At 32.4% G+C, this 26,257-nt stretch overlaps 1 protein-coding gene across 2 annotated transcripts in view; it reads left to right on the plus strand.

The window, feature by feature from the left end:
* LOC100015273 (cadherin-10) overlaps positions 1–26,257 on the plus strand; it is a 298,482-nt gene that overhangs the window by 76,359 nt on the left and 195,866 nt on the right. For both annotated transcript variants that reach the window (XM_007486838.3, XM_001364738.4), the window contains exon 2: positions 17,119–17,491. In XM_007486838.3, coding sequence (XP_007486900.1) covers positions 17,261–17,491 — 231 coding nt within the window. In that variant the 5' untranslated portion in view covers positions 17,119–17,260. The remainder of the gene's footprint in view (positions 1–17,118; positions 17,492–26,257) is intronic.

Consider the following 26,257-nt stretch of genomic DNA (forward strand, 5'->3'; position numbering starts at 1 on the left):
GATATTGCCCTAGAAATCTGCAGATGAAACATAATGGATGAAAAGAGCATTTTGTATATGTCATGACATCCAGATAGATGAGTACTCTACATAGGACATGTACTTTGGATTGGCACTGATGTTGGGCATTAATCTAATGGAAAAACTGAATAATAGAAGGAATATGGCCCAGAGAATTTGAGACATTGAGTAGAACTTTCAAAGTTCTCAATTATCTTCCTGTAACAATGATAGCAAAATAATTTTTCACACCACTATTCTTCTGGAAATAATAGAGTATGAAGTTTCAAAAATTTAACTGACCTAAGGACAAGTTATAAATCCATGACAAATTTAACTAAGGTATGTGGTATTACCTCTGGTGGTTGGTTCAGGATAATAGAGTGATTACCTGAGTATTGCTCTAAGTCACAAAACATTTAGCATTGAATAGATTTTCCCTGAAGGGTTTATAAGATGGCATCACTGATGAAAATTATATAGAATAAGAAGGCAAAGATGACTTGTGAACTTCACCTTTGAGAGAGAATGTGTAGGTTGATAATTTATTGATCTATATATACATATATATACATATATATTAATCTTTAGTAAAAATTGTATTTAAATTAATAAGATTGGGTACAAAGCTATGGCAAGAGGAGTCAAAGGAACTGCTGAGAATTAGCCTGGGGAAAATCTAGTTTAGAAGAGAGATACTAGCTATTTACAAATATTTGCAGGGTTTTTACATAGACAAAAGTTTAGATGCATTCTGCTTGGCAGGGCAGAGCTGAGAGCAATAGGAGGAAATTACAGAGGGTAGATTTTGGCACAACTTAAGTTTAAATATTTTTAATCATTTACTTATAGAACTGATGACATCAGAAAACCTAATTTAGGAGGTCAGTCATGAATTTCTTTTCACTAGCAGTTTCCAGATAGAGTTAAATCAAAAGTCCCCTTTTTAGGGTTGTTGTGGAATGTCTCTTTTGGGGCACAGTATGGACTAGATGACTTAAAAGACATAATCCAACTTTAAGATCCTGGAATTCTATATTTTTAAAAGTATATGCATCAGTATTGTGATTGGTAATAATTTTATAGGAATATATACACAGGTATATGTATATGTATATATATTATATATAGATATATCTTTATGTTATAAACAAAAATGAAGGCATATTTATAGCCATGATGAGATAGAATACATGAATGTATTATTTATTTAGGTCAAGTTAGAGTAATATATTTTTAAGAATTATTAGAATTCTTTAATTTCACAATACAATAATTGTAATATTGAAATGTAATAAAAATTCCACATATATGGTTTCACATAAAAAGTTCTTCATGCCCACTGAATGGTAATTTAGCTCAATTTGAAGTGCCATGAATTAGACTCCAAAAGATAGGATTTGAAAGAATATTTACTAGTGGGTACCCAGACAAATAAAGGACAGGAAAAATAAGTTGAAATACAGGCTAAAGCTAAAGAATTCCTTCAGGAAACAACTGAAGAGATTAATAAATCTTTGAAAGCCTTAAAATAAATTCCAGACTGAATAATTAAGGATCTGAAATTAATGAGTGAAAAATCAAATTCTATTACAGGAAGAAATAATAGAAAATCAAATAATTCATAGTATATTTTCAGTGATCTTTTGTGACAATAAATTATACAACCTTATCATTTTTGCTCTCTGGATAGAGACTTCTCTAAAGACACCTGTTCCATTTTTGTTTTCACACTGAATTCATTTTTTTTTTATTAAAATCCTTACCTTCCGTCTTGGAGTCAATACTGTGTATTGTCTCCAAGACAGAAGAGTGGTAAGGGCTAGGCAATGGGGGTCAAGTGACTTGCCCAGGGTCATACAGCTGGGAAGTATCTGAGGTTAGATTTGAACCTAGGACCTCCCATCTCTTGTCCTAGCCCTCAATCCACTGAGCTACCCAGCTGCCCTGCTGAATTCATTTTTAAGGGCTAAATCTCTATGGGAGGAGGTGTCCTCCTCTCGTATCTGTCTCCAGAGGAAATTCAGCCCTGATTCCATCATCTTGTTAGTAGGAAACAGGAGTCTCTGTGCTCTAGGCATGAGCTCTAACGCAAGTTTGATGAGCCAGGGTGCTACCATCAGTGAATTCTTTATTGAATTACACACTCCTGTAAACAAGCACAGTCTTTCAATGTCCTTATGTTCTGTGCTTTGCTTCCCTGACTCCCACCTCTCTGAAGTTGTATGATTCCTGACCAGGTTGAAGATATAAATTCCTGATGAGATTATGGTGAGTTTTAATCTATTTGGCATGCTGCTGTGGCTAGTCTATTTTGATGATAACCTATAAGTGATGTGCCCAGAAAAGAATTGGAAACAAAGCCAGGGTATAAAATTTAGCCCTTTAAAGCCTGTTCCCTGTTCTCAGGGGTAAGAACAAGGACTTCCAATTCTGTATGTGGAAGAGAATAATAAAACTCTTCAGTGTATTGTATATTCTTTGATACAGTGAGACTGATTTCCCTCTTATGGTCCAGGAGAGAACTTATTCTCATATGTTACAGAGCTGGTGAATGTCCTCATTAATCATAGCCAGGCTGAATAGGAAGGAAGAAGAGTTTGGAAGTCACACATTCTTAATCTCAGGCAGTGATGTCTGGGAAAGGGGATTTAATAATTCTCGCCTTTTACTCAAAAAAAATATTTCACCTCAACTGCCATTTAATGACCTAATTATTGGCAAAGGAATTTGGTGCCACTTTATTTGTGGTGGTCTGATAAAGATTATCCTAAATGGCAAACCAGTCCCAGCACATTTGCTTCTAATTAAAGTTTATGCCCTATAGCATCATTGCATATGGAGAGGTTTAAAAATAAATTACTTATTTTTGGAGCAAAACATTTTTTGTTTCTTTTTTTAATCACTTTTCTTTTCTATCTCTTTTTTTAAATCCTTACCTTCTGTACATCATTACTATTGATTAGTTCTAAGCAGAAGAGTGATAAGGGTTAGGCAATGGGGCTTAAGTGACTTGCCCAGGGCCACCCTACTAGCAGGTATCTGAATTAAGATTTGAACCCAGGACCCTTTCGAGGCCTAGGTCTCAATCCATTGAGCCACATGACTATATGTCCTGGATCTACATATTTCTACTAGTATTGTGCCAATATGACGACATAAGCCAATCACACCTACCTTTGTATTGTACTAATATTAACAATCTGCTTTCTATAAACATTTAATGATGTTACGCTTTGTTTTAAATGATTTGATATATTTTGTTTTATAGAACTTATACTTGTTTTCTGAGTGGATAAATACTGGAATTTTGAATTCATTGATATAGAGAACTCCTGATCTGGACAGGAAACACTTTCTTCCAATGCAGAAAAGCCCCTGCAATGTAATTTGTAAAGTCATAGTTGCTTGGAACAAGCAGAAGTGAAATCATCTGTCTAGGGTCACATAAATATAAATCATAGATTCTTTTTTTCTAAAATTATTAATTTAATTAATTAAGTTAGAATATTTTCCCATGGTTACATGATTCATATTCTTCCTCTCCCCTCTCTCCTCCTCCCTTCCACAGTAAATGAGCAATTCAACTGGATTTTACATGTATCATTAATTAAGATCTATTTCAATATTATTAATATTTGCACTAGGCTGATCATTTAGAAGTTACATCCTCAATCATATCCCCATTGAACTAGGTGATCAAGGAAATGCTTTTTTTCTGAATTTCTATTCCCACAGATGAACCATAGATTCTCTTTTTTTTAAAACTCTTACCTTCCATCTTAGAATCAATACTGTGTATTTGTTCCAAGTCAGAAGAGTGGTAAGGGCTAGGCAATGGCGGTCAAGTGACTTGCCCAGGAGCACATAGCTACGAAGTGCCTGAGGTCAGGTTTGAATCCAGGATTTCCTGTCTTCAGGCCTGACTCTCAATCCAGTGAGCCACTCAGCTGCCCCTGAATTAGTTCTCTTTCCACTCTGCCCTGCTCTAATTTTTAGATATCTAATATTCTTTTGGATTTGAATATTCCCTATTTTTATTACCTCAAAAGAGTTTACTAAATGAAGAGTATATCTACGTCTATGTGCTCTCCTCCCAAAAAAAGAAAAAAATATATAAAAAAATTAAAGTTTTTTTTTTTTAATGGCACATTCTAACTTGAGTATAACTACAACTAACAATGTAGCATCTTATTTTTGCAAAATTGAATCAGGGTGTAATTAATATTTTAATATTTATTTTGGACTGATTAGAAGCAAACAAAACTTCATTAATATAAATAAGTCCATCTAACATTTAAATTGCATTTTATTATATATGTCTTTAAAGTTTCAAAAATATCCTTCCTGTCACATTAATAATAAATGATCTAGGAAATATAATTCATTCAGATATTCAAAGATTATGAATTTGGAACCCAATTTTAAAAAAACACAAAATTTTTTAAGCTGTATATGTAGCCTGATGTGCTGTCAGTAGCAAGAATAAGAAGTTATTGGGAAATTAATGTACAGTTGGTTCCTTCTTTCTTCTAGAATGAGGATCTGTTATGTTGGTTCACATAAGCACACATACAAATATTATAGATAGGAACCATATTTTACTCATATTATATACTTATTCTATTCTAACTTTTACAATTAGTCAGTGATTAAGAGTAAGTTACTCTTAGCCAGAAGAGGAACACAAATTTTTAATAGATGAGTTGTCTTCAGAATGAGACAAATTTGTAGAATAAAGTTTGAATTTAGTATTGCCCATCTTCTATTACTTTCTCCACATTGCCCTCCTGTAAACTATTTTTTCATGTCTCCTAGCTGTCCCCAAACTCCCACAGCAAGAGTTTAAAAAAAGGTCATCTTCTCACACAGTGTCTTATTTTCAAAACTTGTATTTCCCTTCTTTATATTTTTTCTATTATCAAAGCTCTCATTCCCCTCAATCTAAAGTGTTAGACTGCCTCATTATCTGTTCAACCCATAGAAAGTAGACACATTATATTGTTTGGGAATTGGAGAATATCTCATGTATTTATAAAATAGGATAAGAAATTTCTGTCATATAGTAAGTATCTTCATTGGGGGTAGTTTTATTTTATATTTTAGAAAGAAAGTTTCTGATATTTTGTGCTAAAACTTGTACTTTAAATAAGTTTGCATTTAAGCTTTGATTTCTCTACAATGCTTTTTATTTGTAGCATTGGGATTTCTAATCAGAGGAACAAAACCTTTATTACTGTAGAAGCATCTATTTTTATGAAGAAAAAGGGAATAAGGATACATTTGGTAATTTGTACCTTTAACTAACTGATTTTAAGATTTCATTCCAGTGAATCAAGTGTAACAAGTAGAATATGAATATAACAACTTAAACTATTTTTCTCAAGTAGAATTTTGTATGTAAACTTGTATGAAGAGAATCAGAAGTAAATACTTTTTTGTACTTCATATTTTAAAAAAAATTTGCTTTTGATTTCAAGGCTTTCTTTAGAGTATGATCAGGAAAGTCTGAGTATTGTATATGTATAGGGAATTTTTAAAAAGTCAAAGAAAGCTTCTGACATGTTTGAGTTTTAAATAGAGTTTAAAGAATGTCATGGACAAGAATTAGATAGCCTGGGGAATCTCAATCAATAACTATTTATTATGTGCCTGGAAGTGAGATAAGTGATACAGTTGCAAAGAAAAGTAAACAAAAATATGCCACTGTTTACAGTCATGGGAGAAACAACATCTAAATAATGATAATGATATAACTGTTATAGAAAAGATATTTAATAGTAATGAACAGAAGGAAAGCAGTAAAATGAAAGTAGACCAATAATATTGGATGGCCAGTGAAAATACCAAGAATCAGGATATGTGGTACCTTTTGAAATAAACAGCAAAGAACCCAGAATCACTGGCTGGTTGTGAATTAGTTGCAACCTACACAGATAAAGGGAATACTCAAACAATGAGATCATGAATCTATTCAATTTTGTATTGAGAAATCCTGAGAACATAGAGATCATATCATAGTTCCAAATTCAGAACTAGTTCATCATTTGAACTAGTTCCTTTGACATTCTGAGTCTTGGTTTCTTCATTGTTGAGGATATAAAAAATGTGAAAGACAATTGTCTTTTCCTGACCTTCAAAGGGTATAGTTTAGACGATTTGCTGAAATTGTTGAATTTTATAATAGAGACAGCATGCAGTACAATCTAGAATGCCAATCTTAGTGTCAGCAAAGGTTGAATTGAGTCTCATATCTGAATTTAAGTATAATTTCAGACTAACTTTTGTGGCCATGAGCAAGGTTCTTAGCACACCAGTATCTTAAATAAGGCTTTAAAGCTTTCAATCTATTTATTAAAAATGAATTGGTGACTAGCTTATGTGCATTGAGTTTTTTCCCAAGGAGTGTTTTCCACACTGGTTAAAGCATATATTGGTTCACCTATCATGCTCTCTGGAATGTAAAGAGAAAGAGAGAAGATGGGAAAGAACAAAGGGAAAGAAGGAAAGAGGGAGAAGAGAAAAAGAAATGTAAGGAAAAGTATTAAAATTAGAAGAAAACATTGGGAAATCAATTATTCATTTTTGTATGATACAATCACTTTTTCCTGATGAATAAGTCAGCTCTTTTATTCTGTCTTTCTGAATCATCAAAGCCAAGTTTTCAAAGTTAAATGTCTCAAAACTATTTTTCTTTATTTTAAGGAGTTATTCTAAATGAATCCAGTCTGATTCTAATAACTCCGATATATGTATAATTGCTTATTTTCTCAATAATGAGATGTACATTGATTTCAAAGCAGAGTTTCATATTCATTTATTGTAATAATCTTCATAACCTCACATTTATATGCATGTATCTTAATGCCTCCCTGTGGACTGGTGTGGGAATGATTTATTTTGTGATAACTTAAACATAGATTTATCATTAGCTATATTTTCAGTAGATGCTTGTAAGGATGTCATTGCTACTGTAAAACAACTCAAAAGAATCTTGCCAGTGAATTATGTCCTTCAAATGAAGTATTAGATGAGGAAGGAGTGATAATCTATCTTTCAAATAAGTTGCTGATAAAATCCACAAAAATATTTCACGTTGTCAAGAGTAGTCATGCTACTAGTTTTCAAATCTTGGACACTAAAGATTATTACTCTCAAAGGTGACTCTTTCTTTTTACCCTCTTTAAGTTGCTTTGAGAACATTAAAACTAATGGTTCCCAAGCAAAATGGGATTCCAGGAACCACACAAATGGAACAACTGGAAACCAGCAGCAGAAGTCAATTATGCTATTATAATAAATTGGACTACAAATCAATTTGTAGCCACTATCAATATCACTAATATTCAAAATAAAAAAGCTACTGACATAGCTGTAATTGCCCTGAGGTGATGCCCATTTGTAGTTATTCTATTAGAGATTGCCCCGGCCTTATTTCCTGTCCCCTCCCCTTCTACCACTTGCTGCTCATTTGATGTGTGTCAATTGTTTAAATAAAGGTATTTGTACCCTAGGAGAAAAATCATAAAAATTTATGCCTTAATTTATGATGACAATATCTGAGCTTTCAGTTAATGAGAGTGCTATACACAACAATTAGCTGCTTTATTACCATTTAAAAAACAACCAATTACTCTGAATGGAGAACTTTTCCAAGTTTCCTTCTTTCAAGGAAAATAAGATTAAAGGAATATGAGGAGTCAAAAGAATAATTTATTCCCTACTGTCTCTCCTTTTCTCTTCTCCCAATGTATTCCTCTCTCCCATCCCTTAATTTTTTTATCAGTACATTCTATTTAGTTTCCTTCCTTTTTTTCTATGTATACTCCATTTTTTAATCTAATAGTGATAATGTATTTCATTATCTTAAATATTGTAGCTATCTTGAATCTTTTAAACACCTTAGTATCTAAAGTATGATAGAAGTATCAATTATTTCAATTGTCACATTCTCCAATAGGAATGTATTCAATTCAACTTTATTGAAACCCTAAGTTTTCACTCAAACTTTTAATCAAATTTACTCATTAAATTTTCTTTTCAGCACTGGTTTTTAGTAAAGAAAAATTTAAATTCCTCTATTTCATTGAATCTCAATTATTTTCCCCCTGAAGTATTATGGTCAGTCTTAATGGATATGAAATTCCTAGTTATAGTCCTAAATATTTTGCCTTTCAGAATATAATATTCCATCTCTTCCAGTCCTTTAATTTAGAAGCTGTGATGTTCAATTTAATCATGACTGTGGCTGCATGGTATTTGAATTGTTTCCTTCTGGATTCTAGTAGTACTTTTACCTTGGCCTAAGAATTTGGAAATATGGCTATAATTGTGCTGGCCTATTTTATTATGTGGTCTTCTTCAGGAGGTAATAGATGTATTTTCTCAATTTCTATTTTCTACCTCTTGTTTGAAGATACTTGGGGCAATTTTCCACTGATGATTTCTTGTAATATGGTGTACAGGCTCTTTTTTGGATCATGACTTTCAGATAGTCTGATGATTCTTATATATCTTCTGGATCTATATTTCAATTCAGTGATTTTTTTCAAGAGGATATTTTATATTTTCTTGATATTTTTTTTCATTCCTTTGATTTTTATCTTATTATTTCCTAATTCCAATGAAATTGCAGCTTCTATTTGTCTAATTGGATTTTTTAGGAGTTATTTTCTTCCTTGATTTTATGTGTTTCCTTTGTGTGTGTGTGTGTGTGTGTGTGTGTGTGTTTGTGTTTTCCTCCATTTCCATTTGATCCACTGTATTACTTAAAGACTTGTTTTCTTCAATGTATTTTTTTGCCTCCCCTTTCCTTTTGGCCTATTCTAGTTTTTAGGAATTTGATTTCTTCAGTCATTTTTTTCTCCCAGTTACTAAGGGTTTTTTTTTTTAAATTCTCTTATTGTCTTTTAAACTTGTTTTCAAGTTCTTCCAGGGGTTCTTTTGGGGTTTGACATCATTTCAGGCTTTCTTTTGAGGCTTTGCATTTTCCTTAATGGCATTATTGTCCTCTTCTGAGTTCATATTATGATGTTCACTGTCACTAAAGTTACTTTCTCAGGTCATGTTTTTTTTTATCTTTTGTTCATCTTTCTAGTTACTCCCCATCTTCCTCACCCCCACCACACAAAGCCTTATCTATCTGTTAAGATTCTTCTCTGTTCCTTGGGTAGAGGGAGCATAATTCCTTGTTCCTAATTGGCAGAGTACTTTTCTCTAATGCTTGGTGTAGGCCTAGTTGCCTTTTTTACCTATAGTATGTATATCAAGGAGGTAACTCTGCTGGCTTGCTCTAGGAAACCTTGAAGTTATTTTTTTCCATTAGATTTAACTCCTTACTAGTCCCTCTGTTGTTTTCTGGGTTTGGTTTGTCCTTGTCCTGCTGCTTTACTTCCCCTGACAAGTAGCTTGTTCCAGGAAGTTACTATTTTCTGGGCTTTTCTCTCTCAGGTGATCTGTCATTACACTGACTCAGTTGTTCTGTTGCCATGTGGGCATGAATATGCTCTGCCATCTCTGCTTTTGCTATTTTTTATAAGTGTCTTGATCTGGGTTGGTTCTACTGTCACAAGAGGGCATGTCATTCCAACATTCTGTTTTTGTTGCCCATGTGAAATGACTTAGGCTGTGCCAGTCCCCCACTCTACTAAAAGCTATCATTGTTTAAGTATTTATGTGCCTATTACTAGTGATTTTCATAGCCTCATGGCAACCAAAGAAATGTTATTTAAAATTCATTTAAAAGAGATAACTGAGGTCAAATATAGAGCTGGGGAAGACTGGTTTTAAATACATAAAGAATTAACATGATGCTCACTTTTCCATTTTTTATTAGCCCAATCTTAGGTCTATTTAGTATATTGAAAGTAGTTATTTTATCTCATCCTAATTTTTAAAGAAATGGGTCTTCAGAATTTCTTCTTTTGTCTTCCACTGCACTAAATTCTTCTTATAAAAGATAAAGTGGTACACCTTTGCCTTGAAAATTAGTTTCAGAATCAGGATATGCTATCGAGTTTTGCTTTTCTTTGGCCACATGTAAGCTGCTTAACTTCACCCGGAATGTAAATAGCATAGTATCATAGATTTAAATTTAGAAGATATATTAGTCAACATTTCTTTAGAACCTCTTATGAGAAATGAGAAAACTGAAGTGAGTTTAAATAAATTTCCCAAGTTCACATAGCTAGCAGTCAAAGTCTGGGGTTGGACAAGTCAGTATACTTTCTTGTTTCTCCGTGACTGTTTTTGATCTACATCTATGTTGCAAGTTGCCACATTGTTAAAATTTTTTCAACAGATGAAATAAGAGATGTCTATATGTATATCAAAATGTATATATTTGTATATATACATGTGTACATACATATGTAAATATTTTAGTGAGGTCTTCCAATCTCATTCCATGTTTCAACTAACTCTGAAAGTAGATTCCTTAAGCCTTTCCATATATTTTAAACTATAGACAGATAGACCAAGAGAGAGAGGTAAATAGATAGACAGAAAGACAGACAGCTAGATTGATACATAAATACATAGATATGGAAGGATGAGTAGATAGATAGATAGATAGATAGAGAGATAGAGAGATAGAGAGAGAGAGAGAGAGCTCATTTATTAAGGAGCTGGGGTTTTATAACTGTAACAAAGGTTGTATGGTTTGGTACCATAGCCAAGAAGTTTGTGCCTTTAATGTCAAAGAGCCAAATTACTGACCATTTATTTAGTTTGCCATGCCTGAACAAGTTATTTTATTGTAACATTATTTAATTACTCTCCTGTTGGCCTAACCTGTATGTCTAATTAAACAATGAAATATCGTGGAGTCAATTAGAATTGGGAGCACAAATAAGAATTGGCTATTTTCTTTATTTTAGTAAATTAACACTTATAGATTCTAATGATTAGTTTTCCTTTAACTAACTTTATTCAATCAAGGAAAAAGTACTTTGCTTTTAGAGCTGGAAGGAAGTTTTGATTTCATCTAATTCAAAATTTTTCTCTTATAATTAAAAAAAGTTGAATATGGTCAAAATATTTGTCCAGATAGACACAATAAGCAGAAGAGGCAAGAGCTGAACACAAGTTTACCATGTGCAAGTTCATCTCTCCTTCAGTGAGCTGGGATTGTATATAAGAATTAAAATTTTAAATAATTCTGCTTCCTTTAAAAAAGTAGGATGTCTTGAGTTGGTTTTAAAATTAAGGCTTGATAGTCATTCCTTCTCCCAATTCATAAGCATATGTTAAGTACACACTAACTTCCATGCATTGTGGCAGGTGCTTGGGATATAGAAATAAAAATGAAGCAGCCTTTATATTCAAGGGGCTAATATATTATTAAGGGAGAAATCAATATTCACTAGATAATTAGGAATGAGAGAAATACACAGCAAATAAAAGGAGAATTTGAGAGAATGGATTTAGGTATGTGAATTATAAAGGTTTCAGGTTAGAAGTACCACTAGGTCTGTTTTGAGGGATGTTAAGGATTCTGTGTGGTGGAATTGAGGAAGGAATATGTTTTAGGCACAGGGAACTGCTTAGGCAAAAGACTGAGAGTTGCAAGGAATTCTTCTTGGGATGGATGGCAATTAAATATGTTTTCCTGAAACACTGAGTGCATGAAAGGAAGTCATAGTTAATAAGAGGGGAAAGCCAGGCAGGAGCCTTATTTTAAAGCCAAAAGAGATTAATATTTGTTCCTGTAAACACTATGGAGCTACTGGATTTTCTTAAATAGGGTAGCACAGGAACAGTTGTCTTTCATTAATTAGGGAAATATAAACCGGGGGTACAACTTAGTAGGCTCTTGTAACTATTTATGCAGAAGTGATAAAGGTCTGAATTGGGGTTATGGCCTTGTGAGTGGAAAGGAGAGGACAGATGGAGAAATAGTGTAGAAGCAGTATAAAAAATATTTCACAATCTTGAGAGGGAGATTAAGGAACTGATAATGACTCTGAATTTTCAACTCCATGATGATAAAAGGAAGCTCATTTTTTTTTTCCAGAGCAGAAATGAAAAATATTCTTTACATTGAACTAACATTACTTAAACTCCCATGGGTAAAATGTATATACAAGTATAATCTGAGGGAGCTTTGTCCCCAGCTTAGTGATTTTTAGTATATTTCCTACTAATGATCTGAATGATGAAAGAGAACATATATATATATATATATATACATATATATGTATATATATATATGCCATATCTAGAAATGACCAGACAATAGCATAACTAATTCATTTTCTCAGTCATATTACTAGTGAATTTCAGTTCAATTTATAACATTTAATGTATGATGTATTGAAGTAGCTAAAGTGACACAAGAATCAAAATTTTCAAATGATTCAAAGTATATATCGACCCAGATAACATCTAATTTTACATATATATATCAAGTGCAAAAAGAGAATAATGGATATTGGCAATGATCATGTTGGAAATAGAGTTAGGAGTCAAAATTGGAGGAAATGAACAATTAATTAAAATCAAGGAAAATTCAGTGAATATATATATATGTATATATATATATATATATATATATATGCAGCAGCACACCAAATGATAAATGATTAATTGCCAAAAAGTTGACTTTGAAAAGCTAGTTAATTTGATGAGAATAAAATAAAGTGAAATGAAACTGGCAGAAAGAAAAATATAAGCAACCTTGAACTAGGTTTATACTGCTGATATTAGAAAAACTAGAAGAGTATAAAGTTGAAGGGAGAAATAGAGTGTAGAAAGCAAATGGCAATTTTCCCATTATTTCCCCGTTGTACATCTTTAGCAGACTTCTCTGTCCATTTCTCACCTCCACAGCAAATGAAAGACAGGGAGAACTTGGAAGACATTCAGAGGAGAGCTATAAAGATGATTATACATTTAGGACCATGAGAGGAATTTTATGGAGACGTGTGGAGTAGAAAATCCTGAGAGATGATTTAATAATTCTTCAACCTTATGAAAGACTCTGATGTAGAAAATAATAGACCCATAATTTCTGAAAACAGAATAAGGGGATGTAGTTTAAAACGAACCCAGAAAAGAAAGGCTTAGGCTAAATACTATGAAAACATTTCAAGGAATCAGAATGTCACTTTTAAAAAGTCATTCATCCATTCAAAGAATTTTATGGATATTCTGCTGCATATATCACAATGTGTAAGGGCACTGCAGGGAAAACAAAATACATAATGCTTTTTCCATGCCCTCAAAAATTTACAGGCCATTTGGGTTAAAGCTTAAAAACATGGATTAAGTAATGATATAATGATTCCATTATACAGCTTCAAAAGTGATACCTCTAATGATTGTACCTCAAAGGAGGATAAAGTTCACAGAACTAAAGGGTGTATAATCAATCTCTTGGGAACTCAGGAATATAAGTATATATCCCTTGCTCAGTGATAACCTTCCTAGCTATAGTGTTTTTTTAAAGGGACAGCTCAGGCTTTGAAAATGATACCTTAGTAACTTTGGTCTTAACCTGGGGCATGCCACAGTACCATGGTCAGTATTGCCTTAATCACACACTTACTTGATTCCTAAACATTTAATCTGACAGATTACTTACCCTTAGAGTACAAAGAGAACCATTATCCTTTGCAAATGCAGATAATATAAACTTCTACTTTTGAATACAACAACTAGCAATCCAGAGAAGAATAGAATATATTTTGTGTTTATATTTATGAACTCATCAAAGTTCAGTCATTAGTTATTTGACTCTTCTTGCCCTTGGGTGAGGGCCTTATGTGCCTGAACTGATTCAATTTATAATATAGGATTTATAACAGAGGATTTAACAATTAGATGGAAAAGGTATGGAGTTAGAAAAGTACTCAGGGACATACTTTTAAACTTAATATACATAATTGACATTTTCTCTCACTTTTAAAGGGAGTGACCAAGAAAAGTATAAATCAAGTCCTGATTTATAATTTTTTGTTGCATTCTAAGTGTAAATATTCACAATGAAAATTTTTAGAGCTAGTTAGAGCTGGGTCCTGCATACCTATACTTAGAGATCATCTACTCCAATCCCTCATTAATGAGAAAGGTCAAATACTTTGTCTAAGGTTACTTAGTAAATGGCAGAAGCAAGATCACAAAATCATGGAATCAGAGAGTCTATGGAAGGAATCATAGAGATTCATTAAGTCCCACCTTTTCATGTTAGAAATTAAGAAACAAGGTTAGAGAGATTAAGTGATTTGTACAGCATCACATAGCTAGTTATTTGAACAAGAATGATTTGAACCTATCCTTTTCTGACTCCAAATGTAACACAATCCCAACAAAAGATCTTCAACCCAAACCTCGTGATTCATGGCTAGTTCTTTTTCTTTCTTTTTTTAATTCTTCCATTCTTGGGAATAGAAACAGAAGAAAAACAATTGCTTGATCAAATGGGTCTATTGAGATATGATTGGGAATATAGATTCTAAATGATCATCCTAGTACAAACATCAATAATATGGAAATAGGTCTTGATCAATGACACATGTAAAACCCAGTGGAATTGTGCATCAGCTTTGGGAGAGGGTTGAGGGAGGGAAGGGAAAGAACATGAATCTTGTAACCATGGGAAAATATTCTAAATTGACTAAATAAAATTTTCCCAAAATAAAAAAAATAAAATAAAATTCTTCCCTTCTATCTTAGAATTAGTATTGTTTTTTGGTTCCAAGGCAAAACAGCAATTACGGGTAGGCAATGGGAGTTGTGATTTGCCAAGAGTCAGATAGCTAGGAAGTATCTGAGGCCCTATTTGAACCTAGGATGCCCCATGTCTAGTCCTGGCTCTCAATCCACTCAGTTACCTAGCTGCTTTTTCAGGTAGTCTCATTTTCCATTGTTCCACACTGCCCTCATTTGCAAGTTATATTGAAAGGTGAAACTAAATGATACAGAGAGTTGGTAGGAATCTGTAATAATTAAAGAATAAATTAAGGCTTTTGACTAAAGTGAAAACTTTGAAAAAATATTAAAATGAAGTAAGGTAATATTGAATCACTACATATAAATATGTATGATGACAGTATATTTGCATCAGAAAAATGCAATTTAAATTTGATCAAAATTTGAAGATTTAGCTAGTTACAATAAAAAAAATAAACATAGGCACTACACTGAGCTCCTATTGTGTTTAACAAGGTATAAAAAGATATTCATTGTCTATGAAAGACCTGCTGTTTGAGTTTTTTTGTATTTAAAAGACAACATAATACATATATAGATATAGATAAAGATATATATCTCCCTCTCCCTCTGCCACTCTGTGTGTGTGTGTATATATAGTGAATAACCATCTCAAATTCTGATCACTACATCACCATATGATCAAAGGGAATTTTCTTTATTATAAAACTTGAGGTAGGAGATTTTTCAAATACAAAATTGTATTGCTTATATATATTTTTAAATTATCATTTCATAGAATAAGTCCAAGCTGCAGGAGACCTGTATGCAGAGATAGCTCTTTAGACAGATGAATATTATCAGAAAATGGCACTCAGAATGTTAACAATACATACAAAGAAAACCCAGAAGGCTTTAGGTTCATTTTGTCACACCTTCAAATTAAATGAAATCCTGTTTCTTTTATCACTTGAGTTCACATAATGCATTGAGCTCCTTTCATACTCCAAGTATTAAATCCTAAAATTTGTTTTAAAAGGAGAGTTTACTTCTGTCATGTTGTATTTCCTCTGATGAGAGCAATGTTCTCCTTTGCTATTTATTATACCCTATGGAACAACTGTTTCATCATTATTCTTGTTTCTGCAATCATTTTGTATTAGCCTTAGGGCATCTTGATAATACCGTAATGAAAAATACTGGATTACTTGTAAATTAAGTTGAAGGATAGCGTTGAAATAGAAGCAACGTGACTTCACAATATAGTCCAGTGTTCTCGATAAAAACACACCTTTCTTTAAGAGTATATGATCATCTAAATTAAAACCAAGAAAAATTAAGAATAATTGTGTACATTCAAATTGTTACCATATGTGGTAACAGGTGAGCCATAACATATTCTTATCACTTATGATATCATGGCTGAGACTCGGAAAAACAGGAAGGAAAATGTTCACTTGGCATTCAATAATCCCAGTGTTTACTACTGTACTCTCCAGATCTTTGGCTTTCGAATCATTTACTCTGGGCCCTGATTCTCTTATATGAAGCCTAATTTGTTTACACGTTATTGCTACCTTTGATCTACTGCTATGTAAAACTTCTCCTTGGGCATTTTTTTCCTCATAATAATACTCTGATGTAACTTAAGTACTTTTCCAGTGTAATTTTCCACCAGTACCTGAACTCATTGCAGCTATATTCTAGCAGATAACCCTTTGTGTTGACCCCATGGACCTCCACTGATTTCTAGATGTTTCGAGCTGTGGTCTTTGTATTGATAACACTGCCTCTGGACTTTTGATACTTTCCAAAAACCAGGGCCCATTCCCCTTTTACCAAAGAGTAGTCTTTTTATTCATGAAGGAAAATACCATTTCCTTGGCCCCTTCCTCTGCCCCCAGGTAGAGATAGGAGAAACCAGGTACATTGCCTCGTTAGTGTATTACTTTACAATTCTTTAATTCTTTTTTTAGGATCATTTAATAGTTTCCTTCTTCACTGCTTTTAAAATGTGACAAAAGCATTACAATTTTTACATAAATGTAGTGTTTGGGTAAAGTGCATACTACATAAAGTAAATATATACCTATATCCCATTGAAATAATAACCATATGATTATATATAATAATTTAATATTAGAAGTAGATGATAACTTTAAGGTTATCTAACCCTGTTCCTATCTTAAACATTTTTTTTCAGAAAAGTGTTATTGGGAAAAGATCTATTAAAAAAACTAATTTGAAATTTGAAAGCATTTAGTTATAGTAATATTTCTTCCATTCACATGTAGGTTAGTAGGTAACTGCTATTTTCAAAAGACCAACCATTACTTCATGGAATAAGGTGCACTGTTTCAGTTGCTGCTATGTAAGATAAATGACCTCAGCACTTATATATGAAGTGATGTGTATCTCTTCATTGTGTTTTCAGCTGACCATGTGTTCTTCTTCTGTTTACTTTTAAAGATTGGAAATATGAATAAAATACTGATTAATTGTTGGAAACCAATTGGATATCCTACCTACTAGACCTCATCAAAACAAAGTCCAGAAACACATTGCTGCTCTCCCATCAGTCACATCTTGACCTATCAACAGTTGGATCACTATGACAATATACCAAGTTATACTATTATTTCTGCTCTGGGTGTGCCTGCCAAATTTCTCCTCTACAGAGATGTTATTTAGAAGGACTTCTGAGCCCCAATCAAAAATTGTGAAGGCACGCACACCAGGAAGAGATGGAAAAGTATTGCACCGCCAAAAACGGGGTTGGATGTGGAATCAATTTTTCTTACTTGAAGAATATACAGGATCTGATTATCAATATGTAGGAAAGGTAAGTCTAAATTTAAATGAACTATCTTTACTATCCATTCCTTACTTGTTTGTCTAAAGAATATTTCTAAGTTTATTCCATCTGCAGTTATTCTGAAAGAATTGCTAGTATTTTTCTTACATTGTCTTAAATCATACCTATTATCATAATTACAAATTGATGTTTTATATGTAACAGAATTAATTTAGTGTCAGTATTTTAATCAGTAGCAGTAACATTACCTCAGTATATAGAAAAGTGAAATTCACATAAATAATACTTGGCAAATTTTTTTATGAAAGAATGCATAATTGAATATGAAAATAAATTATATAGATGGAGTTGTTTTAAGGAATTTAAAAGAACTTTGAAATGTTAATTTCTCATTTAGTAGAAAGCTGAAATTTATTTTATAACTAGAACTTGTGTGTAAGTACTCTGTCAACAATTACCAGTGTCATCTCTAGAATCTGGACTGAGGCATATATTTTCATTCAATATTAATTAAAACCTTAGGATGAGTAAAACAGTATTTTATATTATGATGTGTGACTTTAACTTCAAAGAGAGCACATGATATTTGATTGGATGAAATCAGGCCAGAAAGGACTGTAAGACAAGGAGGTATGTGATATTTCATATGAGTAATTTAAACAAAATCCTACAATGATTCATAGAAGGAAGAGATGATTTTTGTTTGAATTGACCAGGGAAGGCTTCAGGAAGGAAGTAGTATGTGAAGCAGGTCTTGAAAGTAAGGGTATGGTACACATATCTAAAGAATTTTGGAAACTATATTTTATTTGTCCAAAACATGAACAAAAATTTGGAGGTAAAAAAGCTAATGGTTTATTTGGAAAATTTTAATAGCCAGTTGGAACACAAAAATTTACCTTGTTTTCAGTGATGGATAATGGAAGATTTTAATTCAGGAGAGTCATGTGATGAAAAAATGTCATTTTAGGGAAATTAGGGAATTCCTGGCAATGGTTAGGAGAGACAGAAAGTCATTTTTATGATAGGTAATATGCATTTATGCAATGATAATATCAATGAGAATGGGAAAGAAAAATTTGGATATGAGAAACAGAAGATGAAGAACGTATTTGATTTAAAATACATTTTTATCAATATCTTTTGTAGTTATATCACCTAAGTTTTATACTGTTACTTCCTATGCTTTACTATCAAAGTGTTATATAAAACAGAGAATAAAGGGAGAACCATCATATTTCATTAAATTAACCAACAATCCCTAAATTGTGACATTATGTGAGGTGAAAGGATTATCAGTCAAAGGTGACAATCAATTTTAGGACTGAAAACATTACTAAATATATATTTGGAAGCATCGAAGTTTTTTTTTTTTTTTTGCACGGTATAGACAAATAGTAGATGAGGGAAAGATATGCTCAGATTTAGGCATATTGAAATTTAAAAAATATAGTGGAATACAGTTGGAAATGACTAATACAAATATTGCAACAGGACACACATCTATGGGAAAGATGTCCAGGCTTGAGACATAAATATTTCAGCTTTACATGTATAAGGTATGTTTGGATCATAGAAGTTATCAAGGAGAAGATAGAAATCCTTGAGGAAACGTTTAATTTAGGAAAATGAAGAATTGAAAAGAGTCTGTATAGACAGAGAAGTAGTGGTTATGGAAGATAGTATAGAAGTAGAGGGCCATACTGTCACATAAGCAAAAAAAAGATTTTAAATTTTATATAAAAGTCAAGAATAATAAGGACTAAAAAAAATACATCTAGCAACTAAGTGGTCAGAGAATTAATAAGTAGAGACAGCTAGTGTAAATGGTGTTAAGAAAAGCATAATGGTCAAAGGAAGTGGGAAAAAGATTATGGTAATTGGACAGGGTAAGGTGGTTGAGGGAAGTTAAGTTTTAGAATAGAAAATATTAGATTCAACATCTTGAAGGAGTCAATGGGCTGGGAAAATTTGGAGATAAAAGGGATAACGGACAATAGAACAAGGTTATGGAGGTATTAGCAAGTAATTAGAATAAAAGAATAATTAGAGGGATTTGCCAGAGAAAAGAGGGTAGAAATTTCATTCTTTTAGAGAGGAAGAAAGAAAGAGAAAATAGAAAATAAAAATACAGTTATCAAATTTGTCATGGAAAAGAAATACAGTTGAGATAAGTTCCAGATTGAGATTTTGGAGAGCCATGATCTCATTTAAATGAAGATCTTATCATCAACTGAGAATCAGTATACAATTGTTAAGTGTTAAGGTCAATTCTAGACCTACATAATTGCTTCCTGGCAAATCTCAGAGAAACAACAAAGTTAAATACATGAAGTGGTGAATGGGGGTCAGTTAGCTAGGTGGCTTAGTGGATTGAGAGCCAGAACCAGAAATTTGCCCTGAGACATTCCCTAGCTGTGTGACCCTTGGAAACTCACTTACTCTCAGTTCCCTAGCCCTTAATTCTACAATGGAAGAGTAGTGATTAATGGGCCTCTGAGTGACTGTTAACCTGTTTACTATATCTATTGTACACTTTAGAAGGGGGTCCACTCTTATTTTTTACATTTTTTTCCAGAATACTTACAATACAATTTTTAAATATTTTCTGACATTTTTCAATCCCTATTTTCTTCTTCCTTTCTACATCTTCTCCCTCCCCAAGAAGTCAGGTAATTTGATATAGGTTGTACATATATTAACATACAATACCTTTTCAATGTTTATCATGTTGTGAAACAAGATATATATTATTTACCCTAGGGAAAAATTCATGGAGGAAATAAAGTCCATCTTTTTTTGTGTGTATGTTGGGGACCCCTTAAGCAGTCTGGTAAATCCCACACATGTCTTCTAAAATATTATTTTTAATGAATAAAACAAAGTGCATACAATTGAAATGGAAATAAATTATGTTTAAATCATCTTCAACATTAAGAAATGTTCAAGGACCACAGGGTATACATCTCTTATTAGAGATCAACAAGTAGTTCAGGAAAATCGAGTTAAATCTTAATTTCATTCTATAAGCAAACTTGAATGTTGTTATTATTTTTTTTGCTTGTTTGTTTTTTCCCTGTAGAGTTCATTACCACTGGGTAAAGGAGATTTTTCTCAGGAATCCAGCCAATACCATCAGTCTCTTTTTTTCTATGACAGTAATCTAAAAGAAAGCTGTGGGATGTCAGACTCTCTTCTCCCAATTTCCCTTTGCTTCTCAAGTACTCACAGTTCTTAAAAATTCCAAAGCATAGATTTGAAAGAGGAGTTAAGAGATAACATCTTGCTTCACCCCACAATTACCACTATTAAACCCTCCAGAAGAAAAAAGATGGTTAGGAGTACTATTCATTATACATGACAGGGATGGAAGTTTTCTTCAGTAAGAGTGAAGTGATAATGAAGGCAAAATCTAAATCTGGAAAGAGACTTGGAGTATTATAGCAACCCTCTTATCTCCAGTTCCCTGTAAATAATATATCTTTTAAATCTTATTTGTAGATTTCAGTTTTACCAGGTGAATTTTTTCTCCTTTCCCTTACCAGGCACATAGTTGGTACATCAGAGTTTTTGAACTGAATGACTTTCTCATGTGAATACTGATTTACCCTTTAGTTATGTATTCAGAGCAATGTTTGCTGCCAAATGTTGGAATTGAAATGGGATGGGAAATTGATCATTTTCTTATTTTAAAATTTCTAGAACTGACAGAAATCATCTCATTAAAATTGCTGCAGTGTATGATCATAATTTAGGAGTTTAGTAAAGATTTAGATCACTATGATTAATAGGATAAGGACTCACAGTAAATTAATAAAGGATTTGCCAGTCTTCTGAGCCCCATTTCAAGACTTGTATATACATTGGACCCAGTAACACCGTATAACAACTAACTCTCTCACAAAACTTAGAAAGCATTTATTAGGATCACCAGGGAAGAATACCAGGGTGGCCCAGGAAAAGTTAAAAGGGTTTGAGGAATTCTATGGGACTAGAAAATGAATCGTTGAAATTGTGATACAGGATGCTTAGGAGAGATTTAAGTGAAATTAGAATGGGGAAAAGGTAAATACAGGGGCAAAACAGTTAAGCAGCATTTTTCTTACATAAAAAATAGGAGAGATAGAATATAAGCAGTAGGTTAAATGAAATGCAAGCAACCTAAGTTCAGAGAGGGAAAGTACCAAATCCAGAATATTAAGAGAGAAACAATTCCTAGTAGTAGTGAGGTCCATGATTGTGCTATTTGCCTTACTGAAGAATGTAAAATGAAGACTTATTTCTCCTTGGTGATACAGTTGTGCATGACTAAGCTATGGAAACAGAATACTAAAAATTATATATATATATATACATATATATAATGCTATAGAAGTTTTCAATCTATCCTTGCGTGCTGATCTGTTTTCTATTTAGCTAGCTGAATAGAGGAGACTAGAATTTTATTGCTTAACAGCATCTCAAATATCATCTAGTCCTATGACATCTACCATTAATTTTTATTTGAGGAAATTGAATGTTGACTTGGAGTCAGGAATACACCAGATACTTATTCTAACAGTATCCTACTTGTGCTGTGGTAGAATTCAATGGTTAAAGATTCTGTGCATATTGCTATCTTCTTGTGTCTCACCACAGCAATCAGTTAACAACCTTGTGAACTAGTAAAGAGTTGGAAGGTCCAGAGTTCACCTCAGAGTTGGTAACAACAATCTTGAAACATCAGCAGCTGATGGCAACCTCTGTAATGGGAGTGGAGAGATAGGGACAAATGACAAAAAGTCTCTAAGTAAAGGGAACTTCTGAACTCAGAGCCCTGCAGTTACACCTAAAGCAATGTTATGAGGAATCCACAAAGAGAAAAAAAAGCACTTCTCATAACCAGGACCTGGGAGTTCACTCTTTGTTCACATACTCTTTAATTTTGATTTTGCACTTCCCAGGGAATTTATATGTGAAAAGGGAAAATAGGTTTCCAATTTGGAGAGATGTTACCTGCTGAGTAAATAACCTTTCCAAATGTTAATCAATCTGCTCGATTTTTTAAAATACACGCTCTAAAATTTCCTTATTCTCAAAACTCTACTCTCTGTTTTTGTGCTTCCTCAACATAATAGATATGCTCACGTTCAGGTTTCTTTCTTTCTCGCTATTTTAGATGATCACTAATGTGCCTTTATGTGAAAAAAGCAAAAATGATGAAAATAGAGAAATGCATATATTTTGTTGGTTGTTATGATTTTTCTAAGTGTAGGTTATACTTTATTCCATTTAGGTATAAAAGGTTTTGAGGAAATTAAATTGAAATCAGACAATAAAATACAAAGTTTGATTTATGGTGGTAGAGGATGTTTTTATTCATTATATTCAATGAGCATCCAGTTTTCCTTTTTGCCCATTTCTGAATCTAATAGAGGTCATGTATGTCTTAAGTAGTTTGAGCACCTGAGAAGGAACTCATTTTAAAAATATTCATAGTCGGTATTATTATATCTTACAAAGTTTATATGAAAATGGGAAACAAGAAAATGAAGGATTATAAAAGTGTAAAAAAGTAATGCTGAAATCATGTGACTGGGTAAATTGGAAGTTGGAACTCATTTTGTCTTTAACCTCCCCACCAATTTTGAATGCATTATCTATCCATTTACTATCATTCGTTCATTTTTTTTGTTTTTGCCATGAAAAAATATAATTCAGAGGTAGCAAGTCTGCAAGTTTCAATGGAGCACTAAATGTCAGGCAAGTAATTTTCCAATCTGATTCATTCATCCATGGTTTCAGAAACCCAGGAGAAAGATTATAGTGACTTATATGTAGTGATGCAAAGTGAATTGAGTGAAACTTGGAGAATGTTTTCCACAGAAACAGGAATAATGTATGATGATCAACTATGAATGAATTAAATAGTTTCAGAAATTTAAGGATCCAGGATAACACTAAAGGACTCATGATGAAAAAAGGCAATCCCCTACTGATAGAGTTTGAATGTGGATTAAAACATATATTCTTCAGTTTATTTCCCCAATAAATATTTCTCTAGTGTAAGCAATATAAATTTTTTTCACAATGTGATGAACATTATACAATGACATGTGTACAAACTGTATTATATTACCTACTATTTGGAAAGGCAGGATGAGGGGTAGGGAGAGAGAAAACTGTTAAATGTAATTGTTGTTGAGACTGAAATATATTAATTAGGTGGTTGCCAGGGATTTAATTTCCAAATTCCAAATGAATTACTAAATTAAATGGAATTTATGGTAGTTTATTTATAATAGAGAGAAAATATTAAGGAATGAGAGAGAAGGAGAGAGAGAGCTCTGGCTTACTCTGATACCAGTTAGAAATTCTAAGCCCCAACCAGGGGAAGAGAGTCTTAAGATAATGGGACCTTCCTGGAGGTTTCATGCCTCCAGAAAGGCGAGGTCACTATGTCAGCCTTTCACTCACCAACAGTGATACTCTAAAATGGAAAGAATTCTGGGTGTCTGTCTTCCTGGTTGCTCCTCAAGTGTCTGTCTTCCAGTCTCTCCTCCAAGTCATAAAGCTCTTTAATCTCCTCAAATCAAATCCAAGCTCAAGAGGTTGATCCTCCAGTCCCACTCCTAGTCAGAGATCCTCCATCCAACTCAAATCTTGAATCAAATATCTTCTTCTGGCCTCTGATCCTCTTTTTAAAGATCTTTTTCTCTTATTTCACCTCCCCTAAATTTTACATCTACCAATCACAGCAGACACTTTCTCCAGGACTGCCCATTCTTTAGGTCACACATTCTTTGTTTAGATTATTCTTTTTGGGGTTACTTAACACCTTTTTTGATTACATAACCTTTTGTATTTACTTAAATACATTTTTGTAGTTAAAATGGGTAGATCTACTTAAAATACTGAGTTACCACCTTTTGTAGATTAAAATCTAAAAACAGATTGTGGATAACAATTATATCATCCCACTAAAGGAAGAGCTAAGTATCTTCATTGTTATCATCAAGGGATTACAATTTAATCTTCACAATAAAGGGAGAGCTAACTATCTTCATTGTTACAATCAGGAGATAGCTAAATCCAAACTTCACACAACATAGCTCAAAAAAATGTCAGAAAATAATTATTAAAATTTTTAACATCATATAAAAAGGAAATATAAAAAAGAAATAAAATACAATTTGCTGATTACTAAATCTGCAGGAAATAGAAAATTAAAAAAACAGTTTCTTCTCTAAAAATATATATAGAAATGAGAGATAATTTTACTTTTCAATGTAGAAAAAAGCATCTATTCTGAAAACCAAGGACTTTCATTTTTGTTCTGTAGTAAAGATGACTTAAGAAGTCTTTGGGAAATAAGGCTTTGCCCAACACTTTTGTACAAATTATGAACAGCCAATCCACCCCTACTGATCCAAAGAGATAAACTATATACCTCAGAGATTTCAGTGCTCTTTTATTCTACAAATAATTATCATTTTTTCAGCATTTCTCCATGTACCCATTTTATTCCATATATGTAATGTCTAATAACATTTTCCCATATAAGATTCTCATATCTGACCATCAAGATGATCTAAAACAGGAATTATATGAAGAAGACTCCATATGAGGCAAAATTGGCATTGTACAACATAGAAATTAGACCACATTTTTAAAACAAGACTCTGGGATATAAAATTTGACAAAAGGTTTTTGTCAATAATTATGAATATATGTATAAATGTTCCTTATCTCTGCATGAGTATATACAAGTATAAATTAATATACATTTACCCATACACAATTTAAAATCTAATTAATGTATTTTGTAAAATGTTAAATACTAAGTGAATATCAATTTATCTTAGTTTCAGTACTTTACCACAATGCATAAATTATACCATACAAAATACATACAAATCTGCCTTTACAACCATAACGGTATATATTCATATTATACATATACACATATACATACAAACATACATATCTTCTCTCTCTTCAAAGTTTCCAAATATTCATGAATACATACATATATATGGACACAAAATATGTATACCCATACACACGTGCATATTTTCAAACAAGCACATATATGCATACACATATCCATATGTATCCAAGTATATTTATATTTGTGTATATGTGTGTATTTTATGTGTATATACATTGCAAATAGAATAGAATCACTTTGGATAAAATTTCTGGTATATAGAGTTTTGTCTCAATAAAATTGTGTTTGCTTCTGATGTCTAAATAAAGTTAACAATCTCTGGAAGTCAAAATATTTTCCATTTTCTTTTCTACATCAACAGTAAAAAGCACAAATTAAAAAATTTGGAGGACTCATACTTAAACTTTAAAACATTTTTCTGCCAGTTGACTAGCTGGGAAAGTAGAAACAAAAATACTAAAATGTAGAAAGAGGGCCATTTTATTTTTGTGGAAAATACTGCAATAACTTCATGAGGCCTCATTATTTTATTGTATAATAATTACTATTTACTAGCATAGTAAATGCTATTAGTTAAATCATAATGATATCACTAATTTATCAATAAAATAGTTCAGTTATATCCAATATAAAGTTTAAAAAATTAGTCTAATAAATTTTAGAAAAAATACTCTGAGATATGCACAATTTTTCAACATTTTCAGTTCCACATCTCTAGGAAACACAAGGATAAAGCTAAGCAGACAGAGCAAAATCTATTGGACATCAAGTGAGAAAAAGAAGGCAGAAGTCTCAATCATGATATTTGACAAAGCCAAAGTAAGAATAGATCTAGTTAAAAGAGAAAGAGAAGATAATTACAT

This window comes from Monodelphis domestica, chromosome 3 (assembly GCF_027887165.1).
Source record: "Monodelphis domestica isolate mMonDom1 chromosome 3, mMonDom1.pri, whole genome shotgun sequence".
Lineage (NCBI taxonomy): Eukaryota > Metazoa > Chordata > Mammalia > Didelphimorphia > Didelphidae > Monodelphis > Monodelphis domestica.